This window comes from Aedes aegypti, unplaced genomic scaffold (assembly GCF_002204515.2).
Source record: "Aedes aegypti strain LVP_AGWG unplaced genomic scaffold, AaegL5.0 Primary Assembly AGWG_AaegL5_hic_scaff_1592_PBJ_arrow, whole genome shotgun sequence".
Lineage (NCBI taxonomy): Eukaryota > Metazoa > Arthropoda > Insecta > Diptera > Culicidae > Aedes > Aedes aegypti.
This window is the reverse complement of record NW_018735044.1, coordinates 23,920-41,920: the sequence shown is the minus strand read 5'-3', so window position 1 is coordinate 41,920 and position 18,001 is coordinate 23,920. Positions and strand designations below refer to the sequence as shown.

The following is an 18,001-nucleotide window of genomic DNA, read 5'->3' as shown; positions in this document are numbered from 1 at the left end:
ATGCTATCGCTTCCACCATGATTCAGCATTATGAGGATGTTTTTCGATGTAGATTTCTATGAGAGAGCGTTTGTGTATATTTTAAAAAGAGGATAATTATGAGAATAATGTAGAAAAAAACTTTTGTTCGACATCCTATTTTGATAGATTAGCAAAACGGTTGGAATAGTCTGATTAGAATGACGAAGTTTTAAGGACCTAGGATCCAACTAATATTGCAATTTAATGACTAATTGTCAGCTATATCGTTTCACATTATGCGTTTACACAGTGTATTATGTGCTTTTTCGCCTTTGTCGGTTTTGAACAGATACTGATTTTCTTTTTTTCGCTGCTGTTTTCTTCGTGACAAGGATGTCCTGCCTAATTTTGTTAAAGTCTACGGTTAGGATAGCTAAGATCAGTTGTCAGCAAAGGAGAATAGCAATGATCAATCTTTGCGGATCAATGCAAAAAGGCTGGACAAAATGGCATTAATTCAAAAACCAATGCCGTAAATACTGCAACACCATCGGACTTCCACGACTTCAAAGCAAAGCCATGCTAAAAGTTTCTGGGTTCAATCCTCAGTCGGTTCAAAATCTTTTCGCATTGAAAGATTCCTTGACTCATTGAGCTAGCAATGTCATCCTGCTTGCCACACAATATACCAAAACAAATCTGACAACTTGGGTCAAATAGCTCTTAGTTAATAACTGTGGAAGTGCTCATAGAACACAAAGCTAAGAAGCAGGCTCTGACCCATAAAGGAAGAATCATTAAGAAGGAGAAGAAGAAGAATAAGATGGATGCAAGTATCCCTCAGATAATTTAAACACGAAATTCATCTTCCAGGCATTCCCTCTGGAATTTTTGCGGCACTAAATAAAAAAAGAAACAATCATCAGCGATTCACCTCTCCCTTAGGTTTCCTCCAAGAATTGTTTTCTATGGACTCCCCCAAAAGTTCCACCAAGGTCTTTTTCAGGAGTTCGTCAACATTTTCCAGAGAATCTAGGAGTTTTTTACGACCCCCATTTTTTCCTCTAAATCTTTTCAAGCATTTTAAACGAATGAGATGAATCAGCCTAGGGTTGAAAATTTCAATTATGAAATAAATTCGGTAGTCATGTTTTCAGAATCTCCAGGGATTTCTCAAGATATTTCATAGCAAGTATTGCTTCTTATTAGGAATATCCATAGAATTGTTTGACAAAATTCTCAAATTAAAATAAGTATTTTTCTAGAACTTGATAGGTGAACCATTAAGTCTTTTAAGGAGATATCCATAAATTTCTGCATGAATTCCACCACAAATTAGTCCATAGCTGTAAAAAAACAAATTATAGGGCAAATAAGGTTCCCTGATTTTTTTTATGAATTTCATATGGAATTCTTCAAGAATTACTCCGGATTTTACACTTGAAATACATAAAAGATTCATCAAGTTTTTTTTTGCCTGTTTCCTGAAAACTCCCTAGCGAATACACAGGAAACCTGGCTTATTTTGAGAGTACAATTATGGTTGAAGAAAGTAATTGTCGAAGGAGAAAAACAGAAAAACATTTTTACTCTCAGGAACTAATTAGTAATCCCTGCATTCTTCGATAACCCCTTTGCGACTCTTGAGGATTCCCGTGAATGTTTTCGATCTTCATTGTTTCGAATCTATGCTCAAACCCAAGTACAAAAGCAAATCCAAAGCCAAGTCGAAAACCCAAGTCCGAAGCCAAGTCCAAAGCCAAGTTCAAAGCCAAGTTCAAAGCCAAGTCCAAAGCTAATTCCAGAGCGACGTCCGAAGCCATGTCCAAAGCCAAGTCCAAAGCCAAATTCAAGGCCAAGTCCGAAGCCAAGCCCAAAGCTAAATCCAAAGCCAAGAACAATGCCAATTCCAAAACCAAGTCCAAAGCCATGTTCAAAGCCAAGTCCAAAGCCATGTTCAAAAGCCATGTTCAAAGCCAAGTCCAAACCCAAGTCTTAAGTCAAATTCAAAGCCAAGTTCAAAGCCAAGTCCAAAGTCAATTCCAAAGCCAAGAACAAAGCCAAGTCCAAAGTCAAGTCCAAAGCCATAATCAAAGCCAAGCCTAAAGACAAGTCTACAGTCATGTCTAGAGCTAGTACAAATCCAAATCTAAAGCCAAGTCCAAAGCCAAGTCCAAAGTCAAGTTGAAAGCCAATTTCAAAGCCAAGTCCAAACCCAAGTCCAAATCCAAGTTCAAAGCCAAGTTAAAAGCCAAATCCAAAGCCAAGTTCAAAGTCAAGTCCGAAGCCAAGTCCCAAAGTCAAATTCAAAGCCAATTTCAAAGCCAAGTCCAAAGTCAAGTCCAAAGCCAAGTCCTAAGCCAAGTTTAAAGCCAACTCAAAATGTCCACAGCCATATTCAAAGCCATGTCCAAAATCAAGTCCAATGCCAAATCCAAAGCCAAGTTCAAAGTCAAGTCCAAGGCCAAGTCCACAGCCAAGTTCAAAGCCATGTCCAAAGTCAAGTCCAAAGCCAAATTCAAAGCCAAGTTCGAATCCATGTAAAAACCAAGTTCATATCCAAGTCCAAATCCACGTCCGCAGTCAAGACCAAAGCCAAGTTAAAAGCCAAGTCCAAAGCAAAGTTCACAGCCAAGTCAAAATCGATGTCCAAAGCCAAGTTCACTACCAAATCAAAATCGTGTCCAAAGCCAAATCCAAAACAAAGTTCATAGCCATGTCCAGAGCCAAGTCCAAAGCGAAGTTCAAAGTCTAGTCTAAAGCTAAGTTTAAAGCCAAGTACAAATCAAGTTCAAAGCCATGAACAAATCCTAGTCCAAAGCCATGTCCAGAGCCATGTCCAAAGCCAAGTCCAAAGCCAAGACCAGAGCCAAGTCCAGAGCCAAGTTCAAAGCCAAGATCCAAGTCCAGAGCCAAATTCAAAGCTAAGTCCAAGTCCAAGGCCACGTCCAAAGCCAAGTCCAAAGTCAAGTACGAAGGCAAATCCAAAGCCAAATCTAATGCAAAGTGAAAGTCCAGAGCCATGTCCAAAGTCCAGTCCAGAGCCATGTCCAAAGTCCAGTCCAGAGCCATGTCCAAAGTCCAGTCTAAAGCCAAGTCCAGAGCCAAGACCAAGGCCAAGTCCAAAGCCAAGTCAAAATCGATATCCAAAGCTAAGTACAGAGCCAAGTTCAAGCCCAAGTACAAAGCCAAGTCCAGACCCAAGTTCAAGCCCAAGTCCAACGCCAAGTTCAAAGCCATGTCCAAAGTCAAGTCCAAAGCCAAGTTCAAAGCCCAAGTTCAAAGCCAAGTCAAAAGCCAAGTCATGAGCCAAGTCATGAGCCAAGTCCTCAGCCAATTTAAAATCGATGTAAAAGGCCACGTCCGAAGCCGAGTCCAAACCAAATTCCAAGATAAATCTTAAGCCAAGTCCACAACCGAGTGCAAAACCAAGTCCATAGCCAAGTTCAAAGCCAAGTCCGAAGTCCAGAGCCAAGTTCCAAGTCCAGAGCCAAGTCCAGAGCCAAATTCAAAGGCAAATCCAAAGCCAAATCCGAAGCTAAGTCCAAGTCCAAGACCACGTCCAAATCCAACTCCAAAGTCAAGTACAAAGGCAAGTCTTAAGCAAAGTGCAAGTCCAGAGCCATGGCCAAAGCCCAGTCCAGAGCCATGTCCAAAGTCCTGTCCAAAGCCAAGTCCAGACCCAAGTTCAAAGCCAGGACAAAACCCATGTCCAAAGCCAAGTTCACAGCCAAGTTCAAGTCCAAGTCCAAAGACAAAACAATGTCCAAAGTCAAGTTCAAACGCAAGTCTAAAGTCCAAGTCCAAAGGCTAATCCAAAGTCAAGTCCGAAGCCAAGTTCAGGGCCAAGTTCGCAGTCTAGTTCAAAGCCAAGTCACAATGGATGTCCAAAGCCATGTCCGAAGCCAAGTTCAAAGCCAAGTCCAAAGCCAAGTCATGAGCAAGTCCTCAGCCAAGTCAAAATCGATGTAAAAGGTCACGTCCGAAGCCTAGTCCAAAGCCAAACCCCAAGATAAATCCTAAGCTAAGTACCAAGCCAAGTCCACAGCCGAGTCCAAAACCAAGTCCATAGCCAAGTTCAAAGCCAAGTTTAAAGCCCAAGTCCAAAACTAAAGTCCAAAGCCAAGCCCAAAGCCAAGCCCAAAGCCAAGTCCAATGCCTAGTCATGAGCCAAGTACTCAGCCAACTCCAAAGCCAAGTCAAAATCGATGTCCAAAGCCAAGTCCAGAGCCAAGTACAATGCCAAGTACAGAGCCAAATTCAAAGCCAAGTCCCACTCCACATCAAAAGCCAAGTCCGAAGTTAAGCTCATGTCCACGTCAAAAGCCACGTCCGACGCCAAGTCCAAAGCCAAGTAAAAGGAAAGCCCAAAGCCAAATTCAGCAAATTTGAAACAGTTTTTGTTATCGATGTCATAAATCTTGATATAGTTGTGATATAATGTTTCCATATTCCACTGGTCGAGTTTGGTAAATTAAGATGCTAGAAATCTATAAAAATCCGTAAAGGATCCTCTGGATACCTCAGAAACCCGTTTCGGAATCTATGAAAGTATCATTCGAAACTTTGTTAAAGACTTTATTAAGTGACTTTGGGAATACTTTGAAAACTTTTGAGAAATTTGACACTACTAGAGTAACTGTAAATTTTATTTAAATATATCTGTTAACCTATCAGCTTCCCTGAGAATTCCTAAACTTCTGGAAACCGTTGGTAACTTCTTTGAAACGTTGGAGAACTGTACTCAAAACTCCTATCACACCCTCGCGATATCTGGGAGCGTTTTGAGAATCCATGTTAACATTCCGAGAAACTCAGACATCACTTGGGAATGCTTCAAGAACCCATCAAAACCCTTCAAATCACCAAGAATATCATGGAAGCTCCTTGAAAACCACAGAAATTCTCTATGAAACCCTGAAGAACCTTCAACAATAATTTGTTAATCCTTAACAATGCCTAACTTACTCCTGAAGAAACCCTAGAATCCTTTTAAAACCAGTGAAAGAACATGGAAGCTGGAACCTAAGGAAAGCACTTGAGTTTCCATGAAGAAACCAGGAACCCTCAGAAACTTTTGAAAATCCTTTAAATCCCCTAAGATACATCTTGAGCACCCGTTTTTGTTCACTGGGAACACTTTGCTTCTCTTTAGAAATCTACGAAACCAATTGAAACCCTTTGGGATCCTACAGAAGCTTTAGAAGACTTCTAAAACCATCTTCGGATCCACTGAGAACCCTCATACAAGCTCTTTTTTATAAACCTTTGAGAATCTTTGACATCACTTTTTTATCATTTAGAATCTGTTGGTTATCTCTTGAAACCGCTGAAAACATCCAAAAATCACTTGAGAATCTATAAGAATAACTTTAAAAATTCCTTAGGAACTCATGGAAAGCACTTGAAATACCCTGAAGAGCCTCTTGCAACTAGTGAAACCAGGAATCCGTAGGAAACTATTGGAAATCCCTTGCATCCCCCAAGATGTCTCTTGAGCACCCATTTATGTTCAGTGTTTCTCTTTAGAAACCCATAAAACCCATTTGAGCCCCTGGGAAGCCTTACAAGACTTCTGAAACCCTCTTTGCATCCACTGGGAACCCTCATAAAAAGTCTTTTGAAATCCTTTGAGAATCTCTGAAAACGTTTTGAGAGCCACTGATAAACCTTTGAGAATCACTTGCTAATCTTTTGAAATATGTTGATTATCTCTTAAAACCTCTGCAAATCTCACGGATGATCTCTGTGAACTACTTTCACAATCCACATGACAATCTATAAAAGAAGAGCTTTGGAAACTTAGGAACCCGTGGAAAGCACTTGAAATCCCCTGGGAACCTCTGGAAACATTTGAAATCTTCTGAACCCCTTTGAACATCTCGAGATCTCTCATGTTATGCCTTTCTTAACCCAGAGATCTCAACTCTAGAAACGTTTTGAGAATTCCTTCTCAAATCTTTGAGAATCTTTGACTACATGTGTATCAAACATATTTTATTGCGTAAATGTGAATTGATGTGTCGCATGATATGGTTTCTTAGTAATGTCAAACACGACCCAATTGAACAATATTCAGGAACATCCGGTATCGGTTCCATTCTTGCCACGTCCTCAAAAGATGAAACTAACATTTTGTTCAATAATCCGTTCTTAGCTGAGCGTTTGGTTTCAAGAATATCTTAGATGAACGATTGGAATCCTGGAAAATTCTCTCGTGTAAACGCATTTTTCGTTACCCAGAAAAGGGGGAGGGGTCAGGGAGATCCCACAATTGTAAGACCAACTAACCGCACAAACATTGAAATTGGTTTCAAATTGATTGATCTACTGGTATCAAAATTGTGGTCATTTGAAAACTGAAGGTACGTCCTGGGCCTTTTAGGGGTTAAATACATCATGTTATATAAATTCAGTTAAGCCAAGAAAATTCTCACTCCCAAAGAGAATGACTTAACGTTAAAGACAAGAACGTTACGAAAGTTTAAAGTGTGTTCTATATTATTCCTTCCATGTAGATATTGCTCTGAACAGAACACAATTGATCCACAATGAGAAGATTGAACATAGTTTCTCGTTCCGAGAAAATATTCCATAGACTACATTCAAGTCAACGAAAATTGTTTAGTATTGGGCGATTCGTTTTACATTACAGAAATTAAATTCTACCAATTGACTTGAATCGATTTTGAATCATAATACTAATTTTCCGTCTGATAGGCGATAAAAAGTTGTAGAGCAATGCAATAACTCACCCAATACTATCGATTGCACATGCAGCCAAGAAAATTTTCTTCGCTTGTCGGCGAAGAATTCCATTGATTGGAGGAAGCACACCACCGCAAGTAAGCATGCAAATTTCTCACACGCAGGACCTTCCCAAAAGAACCGGAGAAAGAAGCGTTCCAACAAGGAATTCCAGGATTTCCCCGGCTCATCCCCAGCTTCTGCTAGCAGGAAGTATACGGCTACCCACTCGGCGTTCTTTATTAAGAAAATTATCTCAACGGGTTCAACACCTGTCGGGAAGTTCTGTATCTCTGTGAAACAATGATCCCACTTGAGTGCACCCGGGAGGAAGCGAGCGATGAGCACATCGCTCGAATTAGCTTACACCAAATGCTCAATTCCGGAAAAGTTTTATTGCATACATCAAGGAGCAAAGTCCCCATTCCATATCCAGTTTCTATAGAACACTATTGCAACCAAGAAGGCGATGTGGTCAGGAAAGTTTCGTTGCAATAAGAGTCCCCCCATTCTCAGGAAGTTTAACCAAGACCTGAGTGTTCGCACAGTTTAGTGTTTTCGAGTTTGAGAGAGAGCAGGGTGCGTGTAAAGATCCGATGTAAAGTTATCCAGTAGTCGACCGACAGCCAGTAGTGAATGCACCCTTGATTCTGAGTTCACAAAAAAGTTGAAGGTGGTGAAGGGAGGTTTGGCCTTCTTTGGAATTATAAATAGCTGCTAGTAACGTTCGTACAAATCTTGGAAAGGTTCAGGACAGGAGCGTCATTGGGAGCGACAGTAAGGGCTATGTCCAAAGCATTTTGTTGAGCCTTGTTCGACGCTTTAGACAAATTTTCCGAGCATCAAATCGAAGCAGCCTCCAGCCAAGGCTCTTTGATTCAAGTGAGGAAACAAAGAGTGCCTCCTATCGTGGCCAGCTGCTCCGAATTTGGAGGATTTATTCAGGTGTTCTTGAACTCCGTTAGGGGAATCTAGGTTTTCTTCCAAAACGCAATGAAAACTGCCACCGTTTTACCGGAAACTCTTAAAGATCGCGAAATACTTCTCAAACGTTTTGAAGTGAAGAAGCACATTTTTTTAACTATGGACGACAAAATGAACGTTTGTTCAACGCCGTCTTGAAAGGTCTCTCAAGTGAGTATAGGTCAACTGAAGAGATTAAAAACTGAATGATTTACTTAGATTTTCCCAAGTCCTATGAAAAAAGATTTTGGTGATTAAGCTATATTAGGGAAATCACATTCGAACTCGAACCTTGATACACCTTTGAAAACCTCAATATTTACTAGCCGGAGTAAACTTTCTTCCTAACCCGGACCGTTTGCTCTAACCAGGACTTTGCCACCCCGGCGCTGCGGTAGGAAGTTGTTTCGCAAAGAATCTTCTGCTGAAAAATACATGAAAGTAGCTCATCCCCACTTCGGCTCCCAGTATAGTGTGGCATTTGTTGCGTAAAGAGTCTCAGTGCCTCAGTTTCCAACGGCAACAACACCACAGCAGCCAAGCGCTTGCAAGTCAAAGGTCACAGAAGCAGTCTCTTGGAAAATGTGCACTACACGCCTCAGTTCCTCCTTGTGCGGAGGATAAGTTAATGCACCAATGCGAAGAAAAATTTGAAACTCCCCTCAGTCCCAAATTTGTGCATAAAAAGATGCACTTGGATGGAATGCGAAACTAATGAACCAAAATGTGTATGTTCAGAAGAAAATGGATTCACACCAAGTTCGAGTGAATTTTCGACGGACAAAAAAATGCATGGGCATTTGATCTGTTTGGGCATGCCGGCGGAATATGAATGATGGAAATTTAATTAAGCTCAAATAAGTCCGGAATATGTTGGCCGTTCGACGAAATCATCGGCTTCAGCAGTTCTCAAATATAGTTGCTGCGAGTCAATTGATGAAATTGTGGCAACATTGAGACAAAATTGAGTAGCAATTGAGTACCAATCGATTCAAAATTGAATTAAAATTAAATGTAATATAAGTTAAAATTGAGGCAAATATGAGCCCAAATAATGTTTTAATTGAGTTGAAATTTATTTTAAATTAAACCAACATTGTGTCAAAAATCAAACAAAATTCAACAATAAATTATTTCAAATTGAGTAACAATTGAATCAATATTGAGACCAGATTGAGTCCATTTTTTATCGAATAAGACTAAATCAGGATTAAATTGTGTGCTTATTCAGTTGAACTTGAGTCGTAATTGTTCAAATATCATAAAAATTCTGTAAATTTCAGTCACTTGAAAACTCAGTATAGGTTCAAATGAAATCCAAATTGAACTATACACTAGTTTTGATTTTAGACGAATCTGATGTTCTACAATTTTTTATAAATCCAATTTTGAGGAGAATGACGCTAAGAGCTTGAAAATTGATTAGAAGACATAAAGCTAAGAAGACTTCACTGATCATCATATTTTATAGCCTGGAAATTCACCTGCAACTAGCTTGTAGCATCTTCAAATCTTAATATTTTCGGCTCAAGTGTACAATCTCAAGGATTTCCAACAATACAGAGGCAGTAATGGCTTCAGCCACGTCTTTATGGTCATCGGGAAAGGGAAGGAATGTTAGTGTGACATCCATAGTTAATGAAGATCGAGCATACCTCTGCATCTTAATGGTTGTCGAGCAGACATTGACCCAAATACTGAGAAGAAATTCAAGTCGGAGTCCTTGAGTCAAAAGTAATGCAGAGTTGAGTCCTAATCTAGTCCAAATTAAGTGTAAATTGAGTCAAAATAAAAATTGAATCTAAAACTAAAGCTACGTACAGTATAAATTAAAACACACTAGATCAATATTCAAATTAATTAATTGAAAACTGAATCAAAACTGAGTTAGAGGAAGATAAAACAATAAGTATACAGTTGAATCTAAACTTAGTACAAATTGAGTCAGAATCGATTAAAATTATAGTCATATTTTTGATAAAATTGAGTCCCTATTACTGATAACAGCTGCTTTCACGGTATATGTTAACAACAAACTAGATTGAACTATTTTTGTTGTTTATGATAGAACATCTCCGAAATCTATGCAAAATTTATGATTTTATGAAAATTCAGACTACATTCATTCCACAGCCTTATGTTCCTCGATGTTCATTCTACTGCTATTCAAAATTTAATCAATAATGAGTCACAATTGAGTAGAAATTGAACGTGAGGCAACATATAGTCCAATTTGAGTTAAAATTGAGCCCAAAATAAACCATATTTGGTCAAATTTTAGTAGTGAAGTAGTAGTAGTGAAGGTAGAAATTAATAAACACAGCATCAAAATTGAATCAATATTAAGTCAAAGTAAAACCAAGTGGGTCAGATTGGTTTTAAATTTTCTTATAAGTTAAGACTAAAAGCACAAAAATTGAGTCGATAAAAGTCAAAATTTAATTTGAATTTGAATCGAAAAAAATTAAAATTTTGTACTCAATTTTAGTTTATTCTGATTTAATTTCTAATTTAGTTTTGACTTCTAATAGAGTGGAAGTTTATTTAAAAAGTAAAAATCGAGTAAAATTTAATTCTAAATTAAGCTGAAATCGAGTAGGAATTTGGCAAACGTTCAACGGAAAATCAAGTCAAAATCCTTGCGTCAAAACTAAGCGACTCATTGAATCAAAAATCGAAGTTAAGTCCCAATTGAGCCTTAATACAGTCAACAATAAGACCAAATCAAAACAAAACAGGTCAACATTTAAATAAAGTCAAAAATAACTGGAAAGTAGTATCTGAGCTACAAATGAGTCGAAATTGCATAAAATTTACACAAACTTCTTCTTCTTCTTTCTGGCGTAACGTCCCCACTGGGACAGAGCCTGCTTCTCAACTTAGTGTTCTTATGAGCACTTCCACAGTTATTAACTGAGAGCTTACTATGCCAATGACCATTTTTGCATGCGTATATCGTGTGGCAGGTACGATGATACTTTATGCCCTGGGAAGTCGAGAAGATTTCCAACCCGAAAAGATCCTCGACCGATGGGATTCGAACCCACGACCCTCAGCTTGGTCTTGCTGAATAGCTGCGCGATTTACCGCTACGGCTATCTGGGCCCGTATCAATCAAAACTAATAAGAATTAACGGATTTTCAGTCTTAGGGAGAAATAAAAACAGTACGTTTTTTTTTTTTAATCCAACGTTTTGGCCGTTGGTTTTGGCCTTCTTTAGAAATCTACTAATTTATTCGGACGATTGTTATCACAGGTCAGACTCGATTATCCGGAGTATCGATTTTTCTTCACTACGGATAATCAAATCCTCCGGATAATCGAATCACTAAGAAAAAAAATTAAATCTTTGATAAAAGATCATATTATCTGTTTTCGTTATTTTATTTATATGATGCATCGGCGTAGCATTTCATCTAAGAACAGTAGGGGTCCTTGCAAGGAAAGCAGTATACAAAAAAAACACTTTTTCAAACCCCCCTTTTCTGAATTTACGTTCTAAACTACAAAACCATACATATTGTATATTGTAATACCAAATTATCTTATATTTATGCATAAAAATTGAAAAACAAGAACATCAAAAAACAAATTCCGGATAATCGAGTCTAAAATTCCGGATAATCGAATCCCGGATAATCGAGTCCCCGGATAATCGAGTCTCTGGATAATCGAGTCCGACCTGTACCGTTTTGATTCATATTACGGACACTTAAGCTTCAGTTAAGTACAACTAATCACTCACATATAAATTGAATCGATCTGTACAAATCTTTGGCGTAATTAGGCCTTGCAAACACTTAAATTTCTAATAGTGGGTGAAGATTCGGGTTGCACATCATTAATTCACTTTAATCAATAAAAATGTTCGGCCTCTTCATGATTTTATTCCGGACACAACCACACTTTTGCTTTATATTCCGGACACTTTGATTCAAATTCCGGCCAGCTCTTGAAAAACACAATTATAATATTCGAATAATTAATTAAATGCACTAAGCCGTTAGAAAGACGTCAAAACTAGTTGAACATTGTAAATTTTCATGGATTGCTATGTAAAATGTTTATAAGAATCATCTTTCAAATTGAGAACTTTTTGATGGCACATTTTGGAACATTTTCGAGTGAAATCTTTCCCATACAAAGTAGAGTGTCCGGAATTTGAAGCTGTCCGGGATACGAATCAAAACGGTATAATTTATAAGCAAAAACATTTTCAGTTAAAAAAAAGCTTTGCAATCGGTTGTCGCTTTAGCGTGAGATTTTAACTTAAAATTTTGTTTCGCTCATAAATTATTATAACAACCGACCAATAAATTTGTTAGATCTCTGAAGAAGGCCAAATTCAAAGGCCAAAACGTTGGATTCAAAAAAAGGTGGCGTTTTAATTTCTCCGTAAGACTGAAAAGCCATTAATTCTAAAAGTTAAAGTCGTATTCTAATTAATACTGATCAAATCTGAGTCAAAGATGAACTAAAATGAAGCTTGAAGTTGAACGCAAATTTTATACGAACTGAATTAGGGTCTTCTTAAAAAAAAACAGTAATATTCTTGATAACATTGAGCCAGTTTTGTTCATATATTAAGATTCATAAATCAAGACTCGTGTTAAGAGGGAATTGAGCCAAATTTGAGTCAAAGGTTGTAACGAAATTGTTTATAAATTAGGTAAAAATGTAATTTTCTTGGCTGAGTTTAGACCAAATGTGGTTCAAAGAAAGATCAAATTGATTTGCAATTGAATCGAAGAGTAGCTCAAATTTAATTGGAAAAATGTTTAAATTGAGACAAAGTTGATACAAAGTCAAGCAAAATTTATTCAAAATTCAGCACAAGCTATATAAAAAAAAAATTGAGTATTACTTGATTGAAAGTTGAAATCAGATTATATTCGAATTCAGTACAAATAAGGTCAAAATTATGTCAAATTAGATGATTAACTTGAATCTAAATTGAGACAAATTGATCCAAATAAACCTGAAACCGTGTCAAATCAGAGTGAAGCTTTTGAAATTTATTAGTAGAAACAGATTCGAAGCTGAGTTCAAATTCAGTACAAAGTTGAGTCGAAAAGAACCTCGAATTTAGTAAAATTCCAATTAAAATTAAGCCTAATTTGTGTCATAATGAAGACGAATTGAGACCAAAACTGAAATGTATCCACAGCGTAACAAATATAGCACAATTTTTTAGCTGTAGTTCGCATAACTTATATAAATCACTGGCTTCATTGATGTTTGCGTTAAAATTTTAAATATGCTTTGTCAAACTTTTTGTCATCTTATCCAGCAGTAAGCATACAAAATAGGACTTCAACTTTCATTTCAGATAGGGTTAGTGTACCAGTTATGGATATAATGGTTCCCTATTTCGCCATACGTGTTGATTTTATAGTTTTCAAATATTTAATTATTTTATGTGTTTTCGTAGTAAAAAATTCAGGCAGAATTGAGACAAAATCGAAACAAAATAAATATAAAGTATAAACATAAATAAGGGAAAAAAAGAAAACAGGACACAATTTAGTCAACATGAAGGTATTTTCGGGTTCGTGTCTTCGGAAACTTATATTAGATTAATTTTTTTTACTAAATTTTGATGATAAAAGTTAATTGGATATTTTGCCGCATAGGTATCGCTACGATTCAAGCTGGTTCATTTTGTGTCCTAGAGCTTTCACACCTTCAGAAAAGTTTTGGATTTTGTAAAAATACGACGTGAACTTTTAATAATTTTTAACATTTTTACCATAACTTTGTTATTTGAAGTCTAGTACTTTGGTGTCTCCGACAATTTGTCGTATTTTTACACGTTTCCTAAGCAGGGCTGCCAAACGTACGGCCCGCGGTTTTATTTTGTGCGACCCGCTAAGAGTTTGAATACTCGTATCATATCTGGCTTGTTTAATTTATACCAACTTGAAATTTATGCTCTTATTTCCTAGTCCATTTTTTCCTTTTCTTTTATATTTTTTAAGTAAAAGTTTTTAAGTTCGTAATGAGAAAACCTATTTTTCGCTTCTTGATAGAAAAATAAATTGAATTTCCATTGAGCTTCAAAAAAGTTGTAGGTCAAATTGGTCAAACAAAATCTCACTGGATTTTATAATATCCATTGGATAATTTCGCAAAATTCTGAGAAAATTTCAAGCAAAACCATGGACTTGATTATTGAAAATATTAGATGGATATCTAGAAAAACCATGGGCGTGATTTTTATAAAATCATCGAGATGGATTTTATTGATAACTTGTGCAGGATTCCCATATGTGTTGGTCAGTATTCTTACAGAATCTTTGGCAGTATCTTCGATGAAATAAACACTGAATCTGGAACATAATCATGGATAGGGCATTCACATAACCCTAAGTGGAATTTCAAATTAAACAAGATTCTGACATAATACTACGCTCAATTGTCACAAAATCCTGCGCAAAGTTTTTTATTTAATCCCAGGAAAAATCTTGGGCAGCTCTCTAGAAAAATACAAGAACTGTTTTTTTAGATTGGGAAGGGCTATCATAAACAGCTTGGATACTGGAGGTAGTTATCTGAGTGGTTGTTTTATACAGATTTGAATTTCATTCACATAAAATTCAAATAAATCAAAAAATGATGTTCTTCAATTTTATTTTAAAAACGATTTTTTTGTACACTACTAAAAGCTTGGCCCTCCAAAAAAATGTTCTTGCTGAAATGGCCGGCGGTTAAAAGGGTTGGGCGGGCCTCTTTTAAAACTTCGCTGAACACGCAAAAGCTCTCAAATTATAGAAAAAATATATCCAAAAAAAGTCTCCGAAGATACCGACAATAAAAATGCACGCCAGAAATGCTAGAGGTTTGGTCTGGCCTGGCGCAGTGTGCATTGGACACTTAAGTCCAAATTAGGTCAAAGTTGATTCAAAACTTAGCAAAAAACTTAAACAAAATTGAATTATAATCTAGTAAAAAATGGGTCATAATCCCATGTATGAATTTGATCGCTTATTGGCTTGGCTAATATAAAGCATTTCAGCTTTCTTACGGGACTATACTAACACTCACGGCGAATAAACACCGTCCACAAATTACGTAACGTTCGAAGTGGGGAAGTGGGGTTGGCTCAACCATTACGATGCACACAAAAGTTTTAAAAATTTAATACAAAAAGCATTACGGAAGGAGAACGTTTTCCAATTTTAGTTTTACGTTATCAATGGATTAACCGGATAAATGACTCACTTTAACCCAAGATCTCGGTGAGAAAACAATTGTGAAATAAAGAGATAACTGCCGTCAAAGAACATAACAAAGATGAATTTCTACAAATGAGAAACTAATTTGAGCGGAATAGAAAATTAGTGAAAACTAAATTAAATTTAGACCAAATGAAGGACAAATTCAGTTAAGTGATAAATATAGAAGAATTTGACTAAACGTCTCATTAGACTGAACTGGGTTTTAGGGGTGTTAAGATTATTTAATTTCATATTATTCGTTCAATACTGGCTCCGAAACCAAGTTTTCAATAAATTTTGAGCCTCGGAAGTATATTGAAAAAATTTTTAAAAATTTTGAATCGTTTTTTTTTTTATCTAGACAACATAAAATTGCAAATGAGATTGGAAAGTTTATCCTTCTTCGTTAAAAAACTCTATTTTCATTTCTCGCCACCATCTCGCATGCATCTAAATCGAGACATCGAGCTGTCATTATGTCTTGCAGACAAACTGTGCACGATAAACCAAAAAAAACTTACAATTTTCGGGCTGTCTTAAACTTAAATTTCCGAGCTGTCATTATGTCTTTCAGGCTGCGAAATTTCATTTTTGCTTTTCTAATCGATGTCTCGATTTAGATTCAGATGTGTTAAAAATTAAAAAAAATATCTTTTTCCTCTCCTTTCTGGCTTTACGTCCCAACTGGGACAAAGCCTGCTTCTCAGATTAGTGTTCTTATGAGCACTTCCACAGTTATTAACTGAGAGCTTTCTTTGCCGATTGACCATTTTTGCATGTGTATATCGTGTGGCAAGCACGAAGATACTCTATGCCCTGGGAATCGAGAAAATTACCAACCCGAAAAGATCCTCGACCAGCGGAATTCGAACCCACGACCCTCAGCATGATCATGCTGAATAGCTGCGCATTTACCGCTACGGCTATCTGGGCCCCACAAAAAAAATATATATATATTGGTGGAAATGTGGAAATAAAATTGAACTTTCGGAAAAAAAAATCAAAACTCACTTGGTTAAAACCGAAAAAAAAGAATAGTTTATAATTAGAGAAGGGAAAATTTCAGGTTATTGTTAAGTTTTGAAAGTTCCAGCCTTCGGCCTTACGATCCGTTCGGCTTTCAGCCTTATAATTTATTTGGCCTAACAAATTTCGGCCTAACGAACTTCGCCCCAACGCATAGTGGCCCAAAGCTGGCCAAAACTCAAAACAATGAAGTTTGCAAATTCCTTCTCGGATATTTTGTTTGATTTCTTGAGTATTGAATAACAATTCACCAAAGCTTCAGATCGATCTGTTTATATTTAGATTTTTCAGAGATGTAGAGATGTCAGCTGAAATCAGCCCTTTTGATTTTTTCTAATTTCGTGAATGTTGTTCTATAGAAATTGCAGATTCTGTACTTAATCATGACCAAACCTTTCTTAACCGGTGTCATTTGAAAAAATATAACTTATGCTTTGTATTGAAGATTTTTTGAATTGTATTTGACATGTATACCACTTGAAAATTTCAAGAAGTGCAAATATAAAGCTCATTCAAATATAAGGCAGTTTGTCAAAGGTAGTGTAAGGTATCTAGGAAACACTTTAAAATGATCATTACCCCCCAATGTGTGGCAAAATGTTATACAGTTTTCGATGTAAGGTAAAAAGGTGTAATACGCCCTCCCCCCTTTTAAGGAAATACTGCTCTATCGCAGTTGCAGATGCATCACTTCTAAAGTTTTTTATGTCAGGGTGTTCCTTATTTAGATGCTCATGCTCTGCACGCAACTTTCGCTTTCCAGTTGCTTAAAAAAAGTGTACAAGATGTTTTTTTGTAAACGGTACCCAATGTTTACGTTTCAAAACATCCCGGGAAATATGCCCCTCCCATAAAAAAATGGTCCACAGCCTTGTAGAAAGGTGGTAGGTCATTTGAAATAAAGCCGTTTGCATAAAGTCGTTTGGCATAATGGTCATTTGGCATAAAGTCGTTTGGCATAACGGTCGTTTGGCCATAATTGTCGTTTGGCATAATGAGTCTGAAACCAAGAATTTCTTAAGATGAGATTCGTTTTTACGTTTCTATTGAATCTTTCTGATGACATCAGGCTTATTGTGGAGTCAATAATTGAGAATAATTGATACAAAATGTCACTTTATTCTACAAAAATATGCTCTTGAATAAACTAAAGCATATTAGGAAAGTTATTGTCCGTAATATTTTATAATTTATGCAGAAATCAGCTTTTTCTCAAATATTAATTCCTATTTTGAGTTCCGCTATTGGAATGTTTTTTTGCACTGAAGATTTTTGATAGATTTAGCACTAATTTACCCTTCTTTCAAACATTGGATATTTTTAAATATGATGTAACCAGATCATAGGCATAAAAAACTGTTGATTTGAAATTGAAATAAATTTCACCTTCTGTTATACATAGACTGTTCTTTTAAGATTTCGTTGTTCCCAACTGAACAAAATGGCAGCAATTGATAACATTGATCTGCGCAAGTTATCAGCGAAAAGAGAAATCGATTACTGGAGTTACTTTGATGGGTTGTGCTTACTTTTCCCGTAATGTCGATTCCCGAATGTAGTTACCCGAACGCCAGTACCTGAATACCAGTTCCCAGAATATCCCGCTTCAACAAAAAGTCCACTTCCCCGAAAAGTTTGTGTCACTCATACTTGTCGTAACTTTAAACAATTTCAGGGTGGTGAACGAATTGGCCATCTAATATGCCACCCTTTTTTATTTAATTGGCGGTTCTTTCGAGTTTTACCGTCCTCAATATTTTTTGCCAACATGTGTATAGCCAAGAATGACAGAAATACCTGCTTCTTTTGATTGCTTATCGTTCTTGCTCGTTCACCTTCCAGCCAATAAAGACTATTATAGCACCTATTTAAACTGCATTACTTTTCGGGGAAACGAGTTATTCTAGGAACTGGCATTCGGGGAACCAAAATTCAGAGAAAACGACATTCGGGGAAAAGTAGGACAAGAGCTATGATTCTGTACGCAATTGTTGATGTCTTTTCGTTTTATTATGCCGTAATAGTTTTTGGCGTCCAATCTTCTATTGATTTAATCATAAATTTTGCCTTCTTCTAAAATAGGCTG

The 18,001-nt window shown here is 36.7% G+C and overlaps 2 protein-coding genes across 2 annotated transcripts; both read left to right on the top strand.

The window, feature by feature from the left end:
- The first annotated feature begins 1,620 nt into the window (after window positions 1-1,620).
- LOC110680573 (testis-specific H1 histone-like) lies at window positions 1,621-2,505 on the top strand. Its single transcript, XM_021856355.1, has 3 exons — window positions 1,621-1,941; window positions 2,098-2,296; window positions 2,354-2,505. Exons 1-3 carry the CDS (start codon window positions 1,621-1,623, stop codon window positions 2,503-2,505), a joined length of 672 nt encoding a protein of 223 aa, XP_021712047.1.
- Window positions 2,506-3,031: 526 nt separating this feature from the next.
- Window positions 3,032-3,364, top strand: LOC110680572 (testis-specific H1 histone-like). Its single transcript, XM_021856354.1, has one exon. The coding sequence runs from the start codon at window positions 3,032-3,034 to the stop codon at window positions 3,362-3,364; it is 333 nt and encodes a 110-aa protein (XP_021712046.1).
- Window positions 3,365-18,001: the final 14,637 nt, after the last annotated feature.

Excerpts from the sequence above, each read along its gene's own strand:
- LOC110680572 (XM_021856354.1), top strand. The coding sequence starts at position 3,032 with ATGTCCAAAGTCCAGTCTAAAGCCAAGTCCAGAGCCAAGACCAAGGCC.
- LOC110680573 (XM_021856355.1), top strand. The coding sequence starts at position 1,621 with ATGTTTTCGATCTTCATTGTTTCGAATCTATGCTCAAACCCAAGTACA. Across the intron at positions 1,942-2,097 it reads AAAGCCATGTTCAAAGCCAA|TACAAATCCAAATCTAAAGC; the intron begins GTCCAAACCCAA and ends GTCTAGAGCTAG. Across the intron at positions 2,297-2,353 it reads ATTTCAAAGCCAAGTCCAAA|CCATATTCAAAGCCATGTCC; the intron begins GTCAAGTCCAAA and ends AAATGTCCACAG.